The sequence below is a fragment of the Pan troglodytes genome, chromosome 1, assembly GCF_028858775.2.
Source record: "Pan troglodytes isolate AG18354 chromosome 1, NHGRI_mPanTro3-v2.0_pri, whole genome shotgun sequence".
NCBI classification, from domain to species: Eukaryota; Metazoa; Chordata; class Mammalia; order Primates; family Hominidae; genus Pan; species Pan troglodytes.
The window spans coordinates 116,101,837-116,117,437 of record NC_072398.2 but is presented as its reverse complement, the minus strand read 5'-3'; the positions used below and the strand labels follow the sequence as shown (position 1 = coordinate 116,117,437).

General features: G+C 39.6%; 1 protein-coding gene across 4 annotated transcripts in view; it reads left to right on the top strand.

Moving 5' to 3' along the window:
* Positions 1-15,601, top strand: part of TBX15 (T-box transcription factor 15) — a 104,992-nt gene that overhangs the window by 71,389 nt on the left and 18,002 nt on the right. For all 4 annotated transcript variants that reach the window (XM_016924806.4, XM_016924810.4, XM_016924813.4 and 1 more), the window contains exon 6: positions 2,724-2,788. In XM_016924806.4, coding sequence (XP_016780295.1) covers positions 2,724-2,788 — 65 coding nt within the window. The remainder of the gene's footprint in view (positions 1-2,723; positions 2,789-15,601) is intronic.

Here is a 15,601-nt window from a genome sequence, read left to right as displayed (position 1 = left end):
TTGATTTTTATTTATTTATTTTTATTTTTTATTTCTTTATTTTTTTTGGAGACAGAGTCTTGCTCTGTCATCCAGGCTGGAGTGCAGTGGTGCAATCGTAGCTCACCATAGCTCCCACTTCCTGGGTTCAAGCAATTCTCTCGCCTCAGCCTCCCAAGTAGCTGGGACTACAGGTGCACACCACCATGCCTAGGTAATTTTTTGTATTTTTAAGTAGAGATGGTGTTTCATCATGTTTCCCAGGCTGGTCTTGAACTCCTGAGCTCAGGCAATCCATCTGCCTCGGCCTCCCAAAGTATGAGGATTGCAGGCATGAGCCACCACGCTTGGCCTCTTGACTTTTTAATAATCGCCATTTCTGACTGGCGTGAGATGGTATTTCATTGTGGTTTTGATTTGCATTTCTCTAATGATCAGTGATGTTGAGCTTTTTTTCATGTGTTTCTTGGCCACATAAATGTCTTCTTTTGTGAAGTGTCTGTTCATATCCTGTGTTACATAGTGCCTTTCTTAAGAAATGCTTCCTTTGTCCTTTTTCCTTCTCTTGTGTTTTCATTAAAATCCTACACATCTTTCAAGGCCTAGCTCACATGCTGTCTCTAACGTGAAACCCCAGAGCCCTTCAACATGGAGTAATTCCTACTTCGTCTAAGCTTTCAGGGTACTTTGCCTTTATTGTGAACTTTATGACCTTCTTTTTTATATTGTAATTGTTAGTGCACATCTGCTTCTTTCTTCTGGATTATAAGCTCCTTGAGGAAAAATGGATGACACACAGCTATACACTGGCTGTACACCATTCTGTCACCTGTGTTGCTTGTCACACTGCTTTGCACACAGAAGGCACTTGATGATAAATGATAAGTGGCACAACCACTCTCTTCCTAAAGCTCCCTAATTCTCACATTAAAAGCTTTAAAACAAGTGTACAGATATTGTTTTTTTCTAACACTTGAGGCATTTGCTATTAAATTTCCATGCATACCCATTGGCCTGGGATCCAATGAGCTGTGGGAAATATATTTTCAACCATTTCCCCCGGGCCCATGAAGTAGAGCACTGTTATATTTACAGGGGTCTGTGGAGACCCCCAAAACATGGTATCACAGTCATGTGTCAGAAATCCCTATCATAAATGAGTTGGACAGGATAAACCAACTTGAAAGAGAAAATAAAATATTATAACCCCAACTTGAAAAGAAAATATGGTGCATGGTTTATTGCTGTGGATTATGGAGGAAGAAAGAACTGATTTTCGGTCAAACATAGAAAAGCAGTGACACTCTTTAAACTCAATACAGTATTCATATGGCAGACACTCGACTTTAGAAAGCCAAACCTTTAGATTCCTGCTATGGTCTATAAAATACATGTAAAATTGCTTTTGCTACATTGTTAGTGCTGCATAATTAGTGTGCAATTTTAAAGGCAAGGAATATTTAGGAAGAAAATAACCTTGAAGCCTGGAAGACTCTTTCAAGTCAGAGTCTGTTTGTCAGAATCTCACATTGCTTTGAAAGACCTTTAAAGACTGCGGTCTTGGGAAATTCCACTCTGATAAAATGAGGTGAAAGAGAACTAGGAAAGATTTGCAATGTAGGAAACAACTTTAGCTGTCCTAGTGATACGTTCTACAATTATCAAAAATATGAAGATGGTCTTAAATAATGAGATTCCCTTATTTCTAGAATCACCTTGCATTGGGAGTGCCTTCCTTCCTTCCTGAGCTCCCTAGCACCTATGCCTAAGTCTCCATTGCTTGCATGTAGTGAGTCATTAACAATTCAGACACAAAGGTACCAAGGCTGAAAGTGGAAACACTAGAGTGCATGTGACATATGTTGTTCAGGCTTGTTCTAGTCTACAGGCATGAGGGCAATATATACAACCATGGCAGGGTTTGCCAGAACTAAGATAAGATGCAATGGATGGGGACTTATGCATTGAACCACATGGCCCCTGAGGACCAAGCTGGTGACACAATTGGATGTGCTAGCTTGGTCAGCCTTATGAAACTGGCTCTTTGTTTCTGATTTGCTTGTGAGTCTTGGAGACTGGATAACATGTACTGCATCCTGCCCCATTCAGTCTCACATTGTAGATTTTCCTTTGGGTAAGACCCTGGCAAAAGTCTGCTTTTTCTGTCTTCTACATGAACATTTCAAGTCATTAAATGAATAATTTCTAGTGGTAGGAAAGGCATGCCTTCAGTGAAATGGCAAATGCAGTCAATTTTTTGGGTCTTTCAGGCTAAGGCAGATTGTCTTGTGGTCTGATTCCACCTAACTGAATTGACTGAGTCCATTATTAATTATTAACTCACTTACACATCATTTGTTTACTCATTCATTCAACAAGCATTTTTTAAGTGCCTCCCGTGTGTCATGTACCATGGACGTGACCATTGACCAATTTTCCATTTCAATATCTGTCTAGGCAAGTGATTTATCACCACTCTGGGGCAAGGAAGGTGAGTAGGAGAGAGTTTATCGAGTCACATACTGGGCAAATTTTAGTTTTTATAGAGAAGTGAGTCGGGTGGGTCAGACATCTGTGTGCCAGGCCAAGTTCTATATCCAGCTTCAAATTAAATCTCGAGCTGAAAGGAAATTAAATAAAAGCAACAACTGTTATTAAAAAAGTGATTTTTGTAATTTTCTAGGAGTACTAAGAAAGAAATCAGTTAATATAAAAGCAATTCATACTTATTTGTTTGTTTCCAGATTACCAGATTAAAAATTGACCGAAACCCTTTTGCTAAAGGATTCAGAGATTCTGGGAGAAACAGGTAAGAATCACTGGGGAAGAGTCACTTCTTTTCTATGTGACATTACTTCCCTCACATCCTGCTGATGGTTGATGGCTCCTGCCTTTTAGAAAACACCTGTATGCTCCGCCACTGTGTACACTTCGGCAAAGAGAAATGGATAGCTAACGTAAGAATCAAATTCTTTGTTGCATAGTCTAAATCACCAGATCAAATCCCTCATGCTGTTTTCTTCCCCACATCATATTTAGTAATTGAGTCACTTAAAACAAATTTTATGGTAATTTATTATCATTAAAAGATTGCCATTTTTCTCTGATAAGTATCTATAGGTGGCTTCAGCACCTGCAGTGATATCTCATATATTTCTCATTCCCAGGAAACAAGGAGTTGTAGACAAATAACATTTTTTCAGAAAATTACTACCTTAAGAGCTAAAACAGTGTGAAAAAAATGTAACTGTTTTTCTCCTGGGAAATAGTTCCAAAATATATCAGATGCTTCCTGCTTTAGAAAAGAGAGTTTATAGAACACCCCTTTCTTGATGACTTAGCCTCAGTCATTATGACTAGGTTATTATATAGTGAATCTCTTATTGCTGAAGTTTATAGGACCATTTGCTCCTGCTATAAATGTCCTTAGAGGCTGTGTCATTTCTCTTGTTGATACTTCTTTCTTTTCTCGAAATTCTTTCTCACTCCTCCTATATAAAATTAAAAGCTGTTACCTATGGAAAGTTAGGAGAGAATCAAAATGGGTAGGGAAACCAGCTATATCTAAGATTATTCAATCAGAAAATTTCATCTTGTATAGACAGTATTGAATCCACAAATGTGACACATCTGTCTCATAAAGTGCGTAGGCTTTGCAATGACTGTTTATTTTAATAGATTTTTTTTTTTTATAATTTGAGGGCATTTATTTACATTCAAATGACAGATTACCAGGGGTTATCTTTGGTATTCTGTCTGTAAGAGTTTTCAAATAAACCAAAAACTTTTATTTCAAACCATTTTGTGAAATGTGCAGTACATTATATTAAAATCCAGATTTATGCTAAAAATCAGTTATGGCAATCATTTTCTTTACAAAATGACTTATGAATCACTTCTCTACTAAACTTATGTATATTTAAAATATATTTAGATTTGAATAAAATTGTATTCACCTCAGAATTTTAAAAAATTGTATGTACTGAGAAAAGTAAAAATCACTCAAAATTCCAGCTTGTAGACAACAAAATTGAGCAATATATTTTTGGTCAAGCAACTACTTGTTAGTGGTAGAGCATAGTAGAACTCAGGCATATGGACTACATGTCAAATGCTTTCCTTTTGATCATTCTTTGTTTATAACAAGACAAAGGCCGTCATTTTCAAAATTTAGCCAGTGAGGAATGAATACCTACTACTTTCATTTCAGATGGCCCATCCTCTTCCTTCCCATTAGCTTATTTTACATGTCCAGGTCAGCAGAATGTGCTTGCAAGCCATTTCCTATTGCCTTCTTTTCCAAGGTTCTGCACTATGGGCTAACAGAAGACCTTGTTAGTGATAAGGAGATCAAAAATGAAGCTAGCCTTTTGTAAAGAAGCCTCTAGACCTGTCTTGGTGGTGATTCTTTGGGGCAGGACTTTCATGACAGGCTATTTCTGGAGGTAGGCCATGGCATGCAAGGGCTTTTAAGACCTTCAGCTTGAAGTACATGGATAGATTTTTCAGGGGTTCCAGATATTGTAGGTAAAATTGTGTTTGAATGAATAGATGCACATTTTTCCTGGAGAGAGGTCTATATCTTTCTTCAGATTTTCAAAAAAGTCTTAAAGTTAAGAATTTCTGCTCTAGATACAACTCTCTCTCTCTCTCAAGGGTTCCAACCTACTGGTGTTAGTTATTAAACTATTTCTTTCTTTTTCCTTCCTTCTGTATCTCCAATAGCATTTAGTATTTGCTTATTTTATTCTTGGCACTTGAAATATTTTATTTTCTTTGCTTTTTTCTCCCATTTGAGTCATTGTTTTTCTGAGTTTTTATTCATTTTTCTAAAGTTTAATTTGATTTCTAAATAAGTGCTTTCCTATGAGCAGCCACCCTATCCTTGGAAATTGCCATCTGAACATACTTTAACCATTTATTGTCTGCACTGCAAAGGCATCAAGAAATATGTATGTCAATTATTGATAAATGCAAAGAAGAAACATAAATCAGATTAAGAGGCAGAGTGAGAGTGGAAGACACTTTTACAGTGTGAATAGGGATGGTGTCCTGATAAGTTGCCATGAATGTTGCAAAAGAAGCTACCAACTATGCACTCTGGGCAGTAGAAACAGCAAGTGCAAAGACAGACGTGTGCCAGGCATGTCTGTGCAACATCAAGGAGGCCCTGTGGCTACAAGGCGTGACCCCTGCCCAGGAACATGACTGAGCATCATGAGAATGAAGGTGCTGAGGCATGATTTAGAACAGAAAAGTAGGCTAGATAAGCTAGTGTTGACCAGCATTAGATCTATGTTGTAGGAATTAGAGCCACTCTTTAACTTTGAGAATTAGACTGTTGCGTCTTGAAGGATTTGCTTTTGGTTAGGAATTGTGATGACATCTCAGTTCAAGTGCTGAGGCCCTCGTTTCTCTACTGGCCTGAAGGCTGGTGACTGTCTTACTGCTCAGGGCAGACAGTTATGTGCGTGTCCTTCCTAATGGGCTCTATTCTCTCTAAGGGATTCAGGAAAGCAGAACTATGGATCTTCGTTAATCCATTTCACAGCATTATTTATTTATTCTTTTCTGATACCATGGGAATTCTTCATTATGTTCCATCAAAATCTGAGGGCTACTTTAAGTACTATCAGAAATTTTATCAGTTAACTTACTGTGTTCCAGACCTTTAATTATGCTTTCTCTAATCTTCAAAACAACTCGTATTTTACAAATGAAGCAATTGAGGCTCAGAGAGGTTAGGGTTTTCCTACTGTCACAAAGTAAAGCTGGAGCAGGTATTAAAACCGACTCTGCCTGACTTCAAAGCCTGAATGGTTTGTGCTTTATCATGCTAACAGTTTACACTTGACTTATTTTATCTTCAACAGATATTGAGAACAGAATTCTAACTCTAAAAGGCAGAATCCTACCTCTTAATCTGTGTAAAAACACTATTCAAGTAACCTAGCACCTTTGCTTTTCCAAGTAAATCAAACTGTATATTCTCAGTTTGTCTTCGTAGTCTACTCCCCATGACTTCTTTATCAACTTTCTATCCCCGTGTAAGTAAGTGTTTTCCTAGTAGAGAACAGGAAGCCAGCCTGACCTTCCCTAGCAGGTGAAACTATGATATAATGACATTGAAGTCATGTGTCTCATGATGGGGCAAGGATGAATTACTAAAGATAGAAGCCATTTTTGTCCTTCAGCATTCTGGAAAACTAGATTAAAATAAATTGCTACGGCAAGTAAGGGGGCCCTTGTATTTTTCTCTTTAAATATCTCAAAATTACCTGATAATCACACTTTAATTCTCACTGGCTACCCACAGGATCTGATAAGGGCAACAATTATTAATGCCACCTTGCAGGTGGGAAATATTGATAGATGAGAATATAGAGAATTATTTGCAAATCTTCTGGGAACTGGTGGTTCTGTGCCAGAATCAGGACCCAGTTCACCACCTTCCATCAAGCACCTCATCTATTGCCCTTCTGTGGTAAAACAACAACAACAACAACAACAAAAATCTTGGAAATCTAAGATCTTCCCCATGCATTTTAGACATCAAGTGACTACTCATGCAGAGGAGCATGGTTTGATGAGTTGCATATAAATGTACCCAAAACATACGGATTACATTTCCTTTAAACACACATGGGCTTAAAAATTAGGAGGGAAAGTGCTTGTCCAATGTTTTTTGGTTTTGCAGAACACAAAACATTTGTGGAAGACTTTGGAGTTACAGAGTTTGCCAAACCTCAAACCAAAACATGTTCAGGTTTGTTGATCTCAATCCCTCCTAGTACAATCCAGAGGCTCAAGAAGAGGGGAATGAGAGGAAAGATGGGGAGGACACAGCCACCCACGACACTCTCCTCAAATGCCTATGAGAGTCTCTCTCAGCCCATAAGCCTCTCACACTCAGAACCATCCGAGTGTGGCCCCCTGGCTGACAGCTATGTCCTCTGAAGCATAGAAAAGAGTGCTTGAGGGACCTGTGGCTGAGCATACTAGCTTCCCATTTTTCATATGTTGATGTAAAGAGACATCTGGCCGGGTGCGGTGGCTCATGCCTGTAATCCCAGCACTTTGGGAGGCCGAGGTGGGTGGATCACGAGGTCAGGAGTTTCAGACCAGGCTGGCCAACGTGGTGAAACCTTGTCTCTAGTAAAAATACAAAAATTAGCTGGGCATGGTGGCGCGTGCCTGTAATCCCAGCTACTGGGGGCGCTGAGGCAGGAGGATCGCTTGAATCTGGGAGGTGGAGGTTGCAGTGAGCCGAAATCATGCCACTGCACTTCAGCCTGGGCAACAGAGCGAGACTCTGTCTCAAAGAAGAAAAAGAAAACAAACAAACAAACAACAACAACAACAACAACAAAACAGAGATATCCATGGAGAAGTCCTCCTGGCTTCTAGCCCCATCCCTTTCTCATTCCTCTCAATGGGAACCAGAATGACTGATCTGATACATGAGTCTGGAGGAAGGAACCCCCCAGATTCTTGCCTGCTTGCCTGCAGAACATACATTCCTAGCTGTCTTTTCATTATGTGGAAAGTCTAGCAGAGGAGGCCTACATTTCTGGGGCATCAGCTTATTTCAGGGGAGTTCAAGCCAGCTCATTCAGCCTTCTCGCTTATGCCACAACCCCCAAACACCTTTATCTATAGTAAAAATGGTATTCTGGTCTCCATGGCATTAGGCTCCTGTGCCTTCCACAGAATAGATTCTGAGCTTGGGTGAAACAAGAGGTGATATTCATTGGACTGTGTAAGACCCCAAGGGGAGCCCCAGTGAGTCCACATTTCAGTCCTGTGGTGCCACCATCATTAGAGCCTATTGTAGTTCTCCCTGCTTCTTTAGGAAGTGTCAGGTGAGAAGCATAGGAAGGTCTCCACCCTTCAGACTTGACTTATGGAACTGCTACTTTCCATTACCAAGTAATTAAGCCCCTGATGAGAAGTCTTCACTGGGAGCATGCATGCATGTGTGTGTGTGTGTGTGTGAATGTTGAGTGTGCGTATGTGTAAGTAAACCTGTATATGTGTGAGTGTGTGTCTATGTGTGTATGTATAAATATTGTAAGTATTCATATATGTGTGAATGTGTGCAAGTATAAGTATACCTATATATGTGTGAGTGTGTGTGTGTGTGAGAGAGAGAGAGAGAGACAGGAGTAGGTGTACGTGTGTGTTCACGTTGTGGGGAAGCATAGCAGATGGCCATTTATTCTGGAGTGAAATCACTGACAGATTTTGCTTCCAGGCATTGTCTCTGCAATAGGAGGGAAATTGTTTTATTTTCTTTTTTCTAAGTTGTTTCTACTTCTAGATTTCTTAGAAATTGTGTGGCCCAAATCTGGTTTTGGGTGTGTGTGTGGGATGGGGGCAGTGTTCACCTATTATCAGGCCTATAGCTGTCAGGCACAATATCCAGGGTTGCCTCTGGGAGATTTCTCTTACTGGGGGAGACAGTAACACTTGCCTGTTTTCAGGGAGAGATAGCTTTTCTCAGCTTGAGATTTTTTTTTTTTTTTGGTCTTGTGCTCTGTGTTCCTGGGCTCTGCCCCCTACTAGAATATAAGCTCCTGGAAGACTGGGACTGTACCTATTGCAGGTTTCTGTTCTTGTATTTTTTTTCCATGGTGCCAGGAATAGAGAATAAAACAATAATTTTTCATTTAGCTACAAAACAGTAAAAAGGTGTTGATGAATGGCACAGAAATTAAAAATCAGGAGCTCTAGAGAAAGAAAGCCCTATCCCAGCCAGAGGGAAATCAGGTAGGTCAGCAGTGAGGAGCTAGTTTTGAACACCACATAAGGAGGGAAGAAGGAGCAAATCTCTAAATAGGCTTAGTTTAAAGATTAATGGCAATTGTGATTAAAATCGGAGACTGATCACTGCTGTAAGACATTGATTTAGCCTAACTGTAGATTAGACACACACACCCTTGAGACCCTCTGATCTGGCTCTGGGTAGCTGGGGCATGTCTGTGTGTTCTGGCTCCCTGGAGAAAGATACCTAGCAATTTTCAGTGCCTGCGAGCTTCAGGAAAGAAGTGGTTCCCAGAGACTGAGCTAAAGCAGAATGAGGTTTGGTTGAGAAAGGACACCCAGTAGTGAACCAAGAGGTAAAATTATGTCTTTGAGGATGGCCACCCCAATGGGGAACCTGCACCAAGGAGAAGACAAAGATCCTGAAGCTAAAGAGGAGCAAGAGTCTTTGCACTGGGTCTAATTGTTGAGAAGCACCTATGGGAGGTGCATGTGCACACGTACCTGGAGAGTCCACTGTGCTCAGCTAGAGGGAGCATGACAACTGCCAAGACCCTGCACATGAAAGAGATAACCAAAGAAGTGGAAAGAAAGAGACTGCATCTTTCATCCCACATCTGATGTGAAAACTTCTTCCTATCAAGCCACCCTTGATAGGGTGGCTGCCAAGATTTTACAGAAAGCACAAGTCAGCTTGGGAAATTTTATATAATAATTCTCAGGGACTTCCTCCAAAGCAAACACATACATAAAAATGAGATTATTAAGGTTGTGGTCTGTCTGAGTAGTGAAGGGTTCTATGAACTTGTCTTAAAAGTGCTATGGAGTGAAAGACTCTGGGATTTCCTCTGACGGAGCCTTCATCCTGTCTGTGACCTTGGGCTTTACCCTTACTCCTAGCCTCCATTGCATCTAGTACAGCTGCAGGTGGGACTGTCCCATCTGACACAGTTTCCTCCAGATATTTCCAGCTGGTATGACACCCCAAAGCCACTGCTGTTGGTCCCATGATAGGGCCCAAGTGGAATGGCCCTTCTGTAGCCCAGGGAATTGGTACAACTTTTTAGGAGGGTATGTTTTTCTCTTTCAAATCCACCATTGGAAGCCTGAGCCAGAAACTCAAATTCTATAACTTAGAAACTGTCAGAAAGGAGCCAGTGGCAGGCTCTGTATCACAAGGAAGTTGTTTTATATGGGTAAGTAGTTTTAATGAATTGCCCCTCACTGAAGAAACAATAGGGCATGCAGGATGAGGTGCAAGAAGAAATCTGAGTCTCAGTTCATTCTCGGAGTGTTTGCAGCCAGCAGTGCTGTTTGCTGGGAATGTGGCTGGTGGCAGTCCTTCTTGGTGCCTAGTGTCCTTTTACATAACATGTCAGAGGATGCTGATCTAAGACTGGTGCCACTCACTGCATTACGGGAATGGATATATTTGCTCACTGAAAGAGAATGTTTAATGAGGTTGATACTTAACCTGAGAGAAATAATTTCTGTCTAGTGGAGGTGGAGAAAATATCTGGGAGTAACGAACTTTCCCATGACCCCCTCTTCAGCAGCTGCTGTCCCATGGCCATGTTTATAAAGAACCACCTCTCTTGGGCACAAATAGGTGTCCCCTGTTGGAGGGCCAGCCCCTTCTCACAACACCCAATGGAAGGTGGAATGTAAGATGAGGAATCAAAGTGCCTAATATTAGCAGAAGGAAAAGAAGGGACGAGGAAAAGTAGGCTAGGAATTAATCCCAGGGCCAGTTTGTTTTTGCTGAAATCTGAAACAACTTGTCATTGGGGGTGGGAGGAGAAAGGGTATACAGAGGATCTCAGTTAAAATTTGCTACTAGAGCTCTCTATTATAACCAAGTAACTCAAATCTTATCTATACCTTTATCTATTAAGTTAAACATAGAAAATTACTGTATTTATAGGTCAAAAATGGCAAAATGCTAGCAATTTCATACAGTTTAACCTCATATATTTATTGTTAGCCATTCAAATCATAAGTATACAAGCAATAGTAACAATTATTTCACAGAGTATCTGTGGTCCAAGTTGTCCATTTTTATCTCCAAGTTGATGACGTCAATGCACTATTTCCCATTTTACTGATGGTAAGACTGAACACTATGAGGTATTAGCTTTCAGAATTTGTAAATCCAGCTAATGACAGTGTACAGAGAATGGTTTCACTCTCTTCTGCTAGGCGTAGCTTGCTAGTTAACAGAAATTGTATCTTTGTCCACCTCTGGCTCCCTGTCACTCCTGAAGACTCATGTAGTGAGCTTAGAGCCAGTGAACTGACCACTTGTCTTTAATTCAACCAGCATGACATCTCAAGTGTCTATCTCACTTTCCATTTCTATATTTTCATTTGGTTTCCCTAAAGCCATTGGGTATATTTGTCCAGCCAATCTCTTTCTACTCTTTCCTGGCACTCTTACCAGCCCCCACAAATTTTGCAAACCCTTTTGTTATCCCTGGCATGGGTGGCTTATGCCATTTAGCAGATCTATGGAAGTAATCAGTGCTGGACACTCCAGCAGGCACTACTGCATCTACAATTCAAGGTAGCTGGCCCTGTGCTGGATTCTGGCAGATGATCCAGCTGGACTCCTGCTTTTCATGCAGGCCATAGCTGTTTATCATATTCTTTGGCTTGTAGTCTTTTATCCAGTACTTAACATTTTTTCTGCCTTATTTGTTCGCCCTCCCTTGTCATGAGCCTTTTCCACCATTGTCCTCTTGGCTGTGTGGCCTTGCCAGAGAAAATTGGCGATCATTTTGTTATCTGTGGCTTTTGCCCAGGGATGGTGTCATCGAAGAGAGAGACGTCTTTTTAATGGCTAACATATTGGAGTCTGAAATATCTGCAAGATAATGAGGCCTAGAGGGACTTGAGGGACACGTTTTTGTTTCTTTGAGAAGACAACGAAAAATGGAATTAGGTACCATACAGCTCCCTCCACATTTAATCCAGAGCCAGAGGGCTGACAGAACTTTGGATTTCAGTGAAGTAAGAGTATATTCTTCTATTATAGGTTACAGTCTGAGGAGAATGATTGTAATTCTTTTGCTTGAGTTAGACCAATGGTCCTCAAACTTTCATTATGTTTTCTCTCTTTTTTTGATACATTTTGTCTTTAATCAGTCTGCATTTATTAAATCACAGTTAGGAGGAAGTATTATGATTATCTCCGTTTTACAGATAGGCAGACTTAGAAATGAAGAGGTTATATAACTTGGCAAAGGTTGCACTAATAGTCAGCAGGGTAGCAGTTTGAAGCCAGGTAATCTAGCCCCAGAGCCTGTGCTCTTAACCATTATGCTATTTTGTCCCTCATGTGATTTTAGCATTACTGAATTAAAGTTAGACAATTTCAGTCAAATGCAAAGAAACTTAATATTCTAGTTAGCCAACTTTGTATGATCATGGGTTATTACTACACTTATTGAGTCAATGAAAACTCTTTATGGACTGCCATTACTGCTGATTCATACTCCAAGGGAGGACAGGGTTCTTAAGTTGGGAATCACTTGGTAAGGAGCAATTTTAACTCAACTCCAGGCATCTGTCCATTGGACATTTGTTCTCCCAAACCATTGCAAGGCACATTAATGACAGCTGCTTCATCATGTAGATATACTTATGGTACTATTTAACACCAAGTTTTGAATGATGGTTAGGTTTTTAGTCAATTTGCACACCTCTGCTGGGAGGTCTTTTAGAATATCCCTGGACAATAACATTCCTGAGTAATCTGGATATTTTGATCTGAGTAATTCTATTTCAGATCCAGTGAAGGAGAAAGAAGTATGGAAGGTTTGGCCTTACCTAAACCAAGCAAGAAAATCTATGAATGTTGAGATGTGATAATTATATCTGAAGGAACAGTATATTCTAGTTATATGTCCTTTCAAATACTAGAAGGGAAAAGAAAGGGGATCAGAGGCATAGCACCACCCACGGGACAAAATCTAAGCACCTATCATGGAATAAATGCTCATGGTGTCTACTGCCCTTCTCCCATTCTGTACCCTAGGCTCCAGTCACCCTGAACTATGTCCCCCAAACATGCCTTCTCTTGCATACCTCCAAGTCTTTGCACATACTGTTAAGTCTACTAGAAAAACTTTTACTGACTCTTTTCTGGATGGAAAACTGCTGATTACTCTTTAATAGTAAGCTTAAATAACTGGCCTTTTGTGGAATCTTCCTTGACTTTTTCAGGTATATTAAGTGATTCTTGCCCAATATTCCATGGCATCTTGGCATACATGCCTTCAGTGTAACATTTACTGCATAGTTCAGAAACTAGTCATTTATATCTTGTTCCTTTTTTAAAAAACAAGACAGTCATAAAGGGTAGAGACCCTGTGTCTTTTCTGTCTTTATATTTCCTGAACTTAGTATTATAAGTATTTTTTTCTGGTTGGATAATTCTCTTATTACTTCAAGACCTCTGTCTCAGTAGGCTTCCCTTAGTCCTTTTCCGTCTTCTACTGAGAAGACCAATGGCCTTATCAACCTATAGCATATGTTGCCTTTGTTACCAGTGTCACCAGCAAATAGTATGGGGAAGAGTAAAAATTAAGGAAGTCAGAACTAAAGAGAAAATAAACAAAGGAAACATTAAAAAGCAACTCCCTATCTCAAGACAAAAGAAAAGCAGAAATGTGCATTGGAGTGCTACCAAGTAGGGTCATGAAATTTATTATAATTATTGTTGTACTTATCAAATATTTGCTGAACTTTGAAGGAATGATACTGCCATCTTTTTTGGATTGAAAATGTTGCAAGGATGTTTTTTTCTGTAGTCTGACTATTTTTTCCAAATAAATTGATTTCAAGGCATCATCAATTTGCAAAAGAGGTCCTTGGCTTGCTTTCTCTTCTTCCTCTTTCTCCTTCTCTTCAGCACATTCTGTTGGTTTGGCTAGTGAGCAGCCTGAAAAGCCTAAAGAGAAGAGGCCTGGAAACCAGAGAGGTGATTACAGCCAAAGCACTGAACAAAGGTGGTTTGGATACGGCCTATGTTGTCAATGGAGCTAACAGGGAAAAAATGAGCAAGAGGGGGACACTTGCCAATTTGACCGTCTCTGATTGGAAATCTCAGAGATGACATCAGGTCTCTGGTGTTCAGCAGACCTGAGAGGCTCACCATGTGGAACACGTTAATGGCATACCATTACCTAGGACTGCTTTTTTCACCCGTTAGACAATGAATTCACTTTTAAAAACTTGGAGATAAAATTTTACAAAACTAGGGTAAAATGATGACAAATGAGTAAACAATGTGTAGCACAGGGTAAATTTTGACTAGACATCCAACTGGCTGAAGATGTTAATAGGTGGTTGGCAAGAACTCTCAAAAGAAAAGATGGGAGGTGAAATGACTCACCCCTGCAAGGGAACTCAGACTCTGCTGAAGCTCAGAAGTTCTATGGCTGGAATGGAAAAAGACAAGGAAAATGCAAACCTCTCTGAACCTGAAGTTAATAAAGGCACAATCACAATCAGCTATAGAAACAATTCCCAAATCTCTAATACTGGAGGATCTCTTCTGTCTTCAGATACTTTATTTTACACCAAGTTGTGTTCCTAAGTTTTAGGCTTAGAAAAATGAATGCTTGTTAAAGTGTAAGAATGACTCAGCAATAAAGCATTCATTCTTCTACTTACTAATTCAATGCATATCATTTGAGATCTTATCCTGTAACCAGCACTGTGCTAGAAAACTGGGCATAGAAGAACATGGGACCTAAGCTCTTGAGATGCGACCATACTAGTGGTGGAGAGAGGTGAATTGTTTAATCTTGCCATGGCACTACACCAAATATTGATATATAGAACTAGTACCTTCTAATAATTAGATCTATCCAATGAAGCATAATAGGGTTGAGGACAAATAAAACAGGTAGAATATGGTAAATAAATAGGATTAATTTTTCTAAAAAACAATACACACTGAATACATAAATAAAATCAATAATATAAATCTATGAGACCAATATTATTCTCTGTAGTATAATATATATTATAGGATCATTTCTATTATAGAATAATTTATATATATGCTATGTAGGATATATTTATAAGACATAGATCCACTGTGGATTAATAAGACATGGTTAGGCATGTATGGTCTTAGCCATTATTTTTTTGGGAGCCATAACCCTCCCTACACAATTCCACTACCAAACTGATCCTTGCTGTGACAGACCCCTGGATGGATTACATATGTGTCCATAGGTGGCATGTTGTTCTTTATGTTCGTTAGCTAAGGAAGGTCTCCCTGCTGAGGATGTGGCAGGTGGACTCCTTGTGGGAAATGCCTGTCACTCTCACTATTTACTTATTGGTAATGGAACCAGAGGGTAAAAGTTATATCAGATCAATCAAAAAACTGAAAATTTTCCTGGGGATATATATATACCAACAGAGGTGGATAACCATTCAAGATGGTGTCATAAGAGTTATAGTAGATGACATCCAAGATTCTTCCTACATTTAAAATCTGTGATTTTACAACTCAGTTCTTTTATTTGGATTTTAGATTTGAATTCATGAGTAAATAGTCACTATTCTATATAGAGTTAACTGCTTAAATAAAATAAAACTATTAACACTTTTGTCACAGTCTTCTTGCCTATTATGAAAATGAAACTGCTATGGTTTGAATATGTCCCCCAAAGTTTATGTGTTCCAAACTTAATCTGCAATACAACAGTGTTAATAGCTGGGACCTTTAAGAGGTGATTAGGCTCTGAGAGCTGTGCCCCATGAATGGCTAATTAACACAGGAGTGTGTTCCTGATGAAAGAATAAGTTTGGTGCCTTTCTCTCTTGCTCTTGCCCTCCCTTG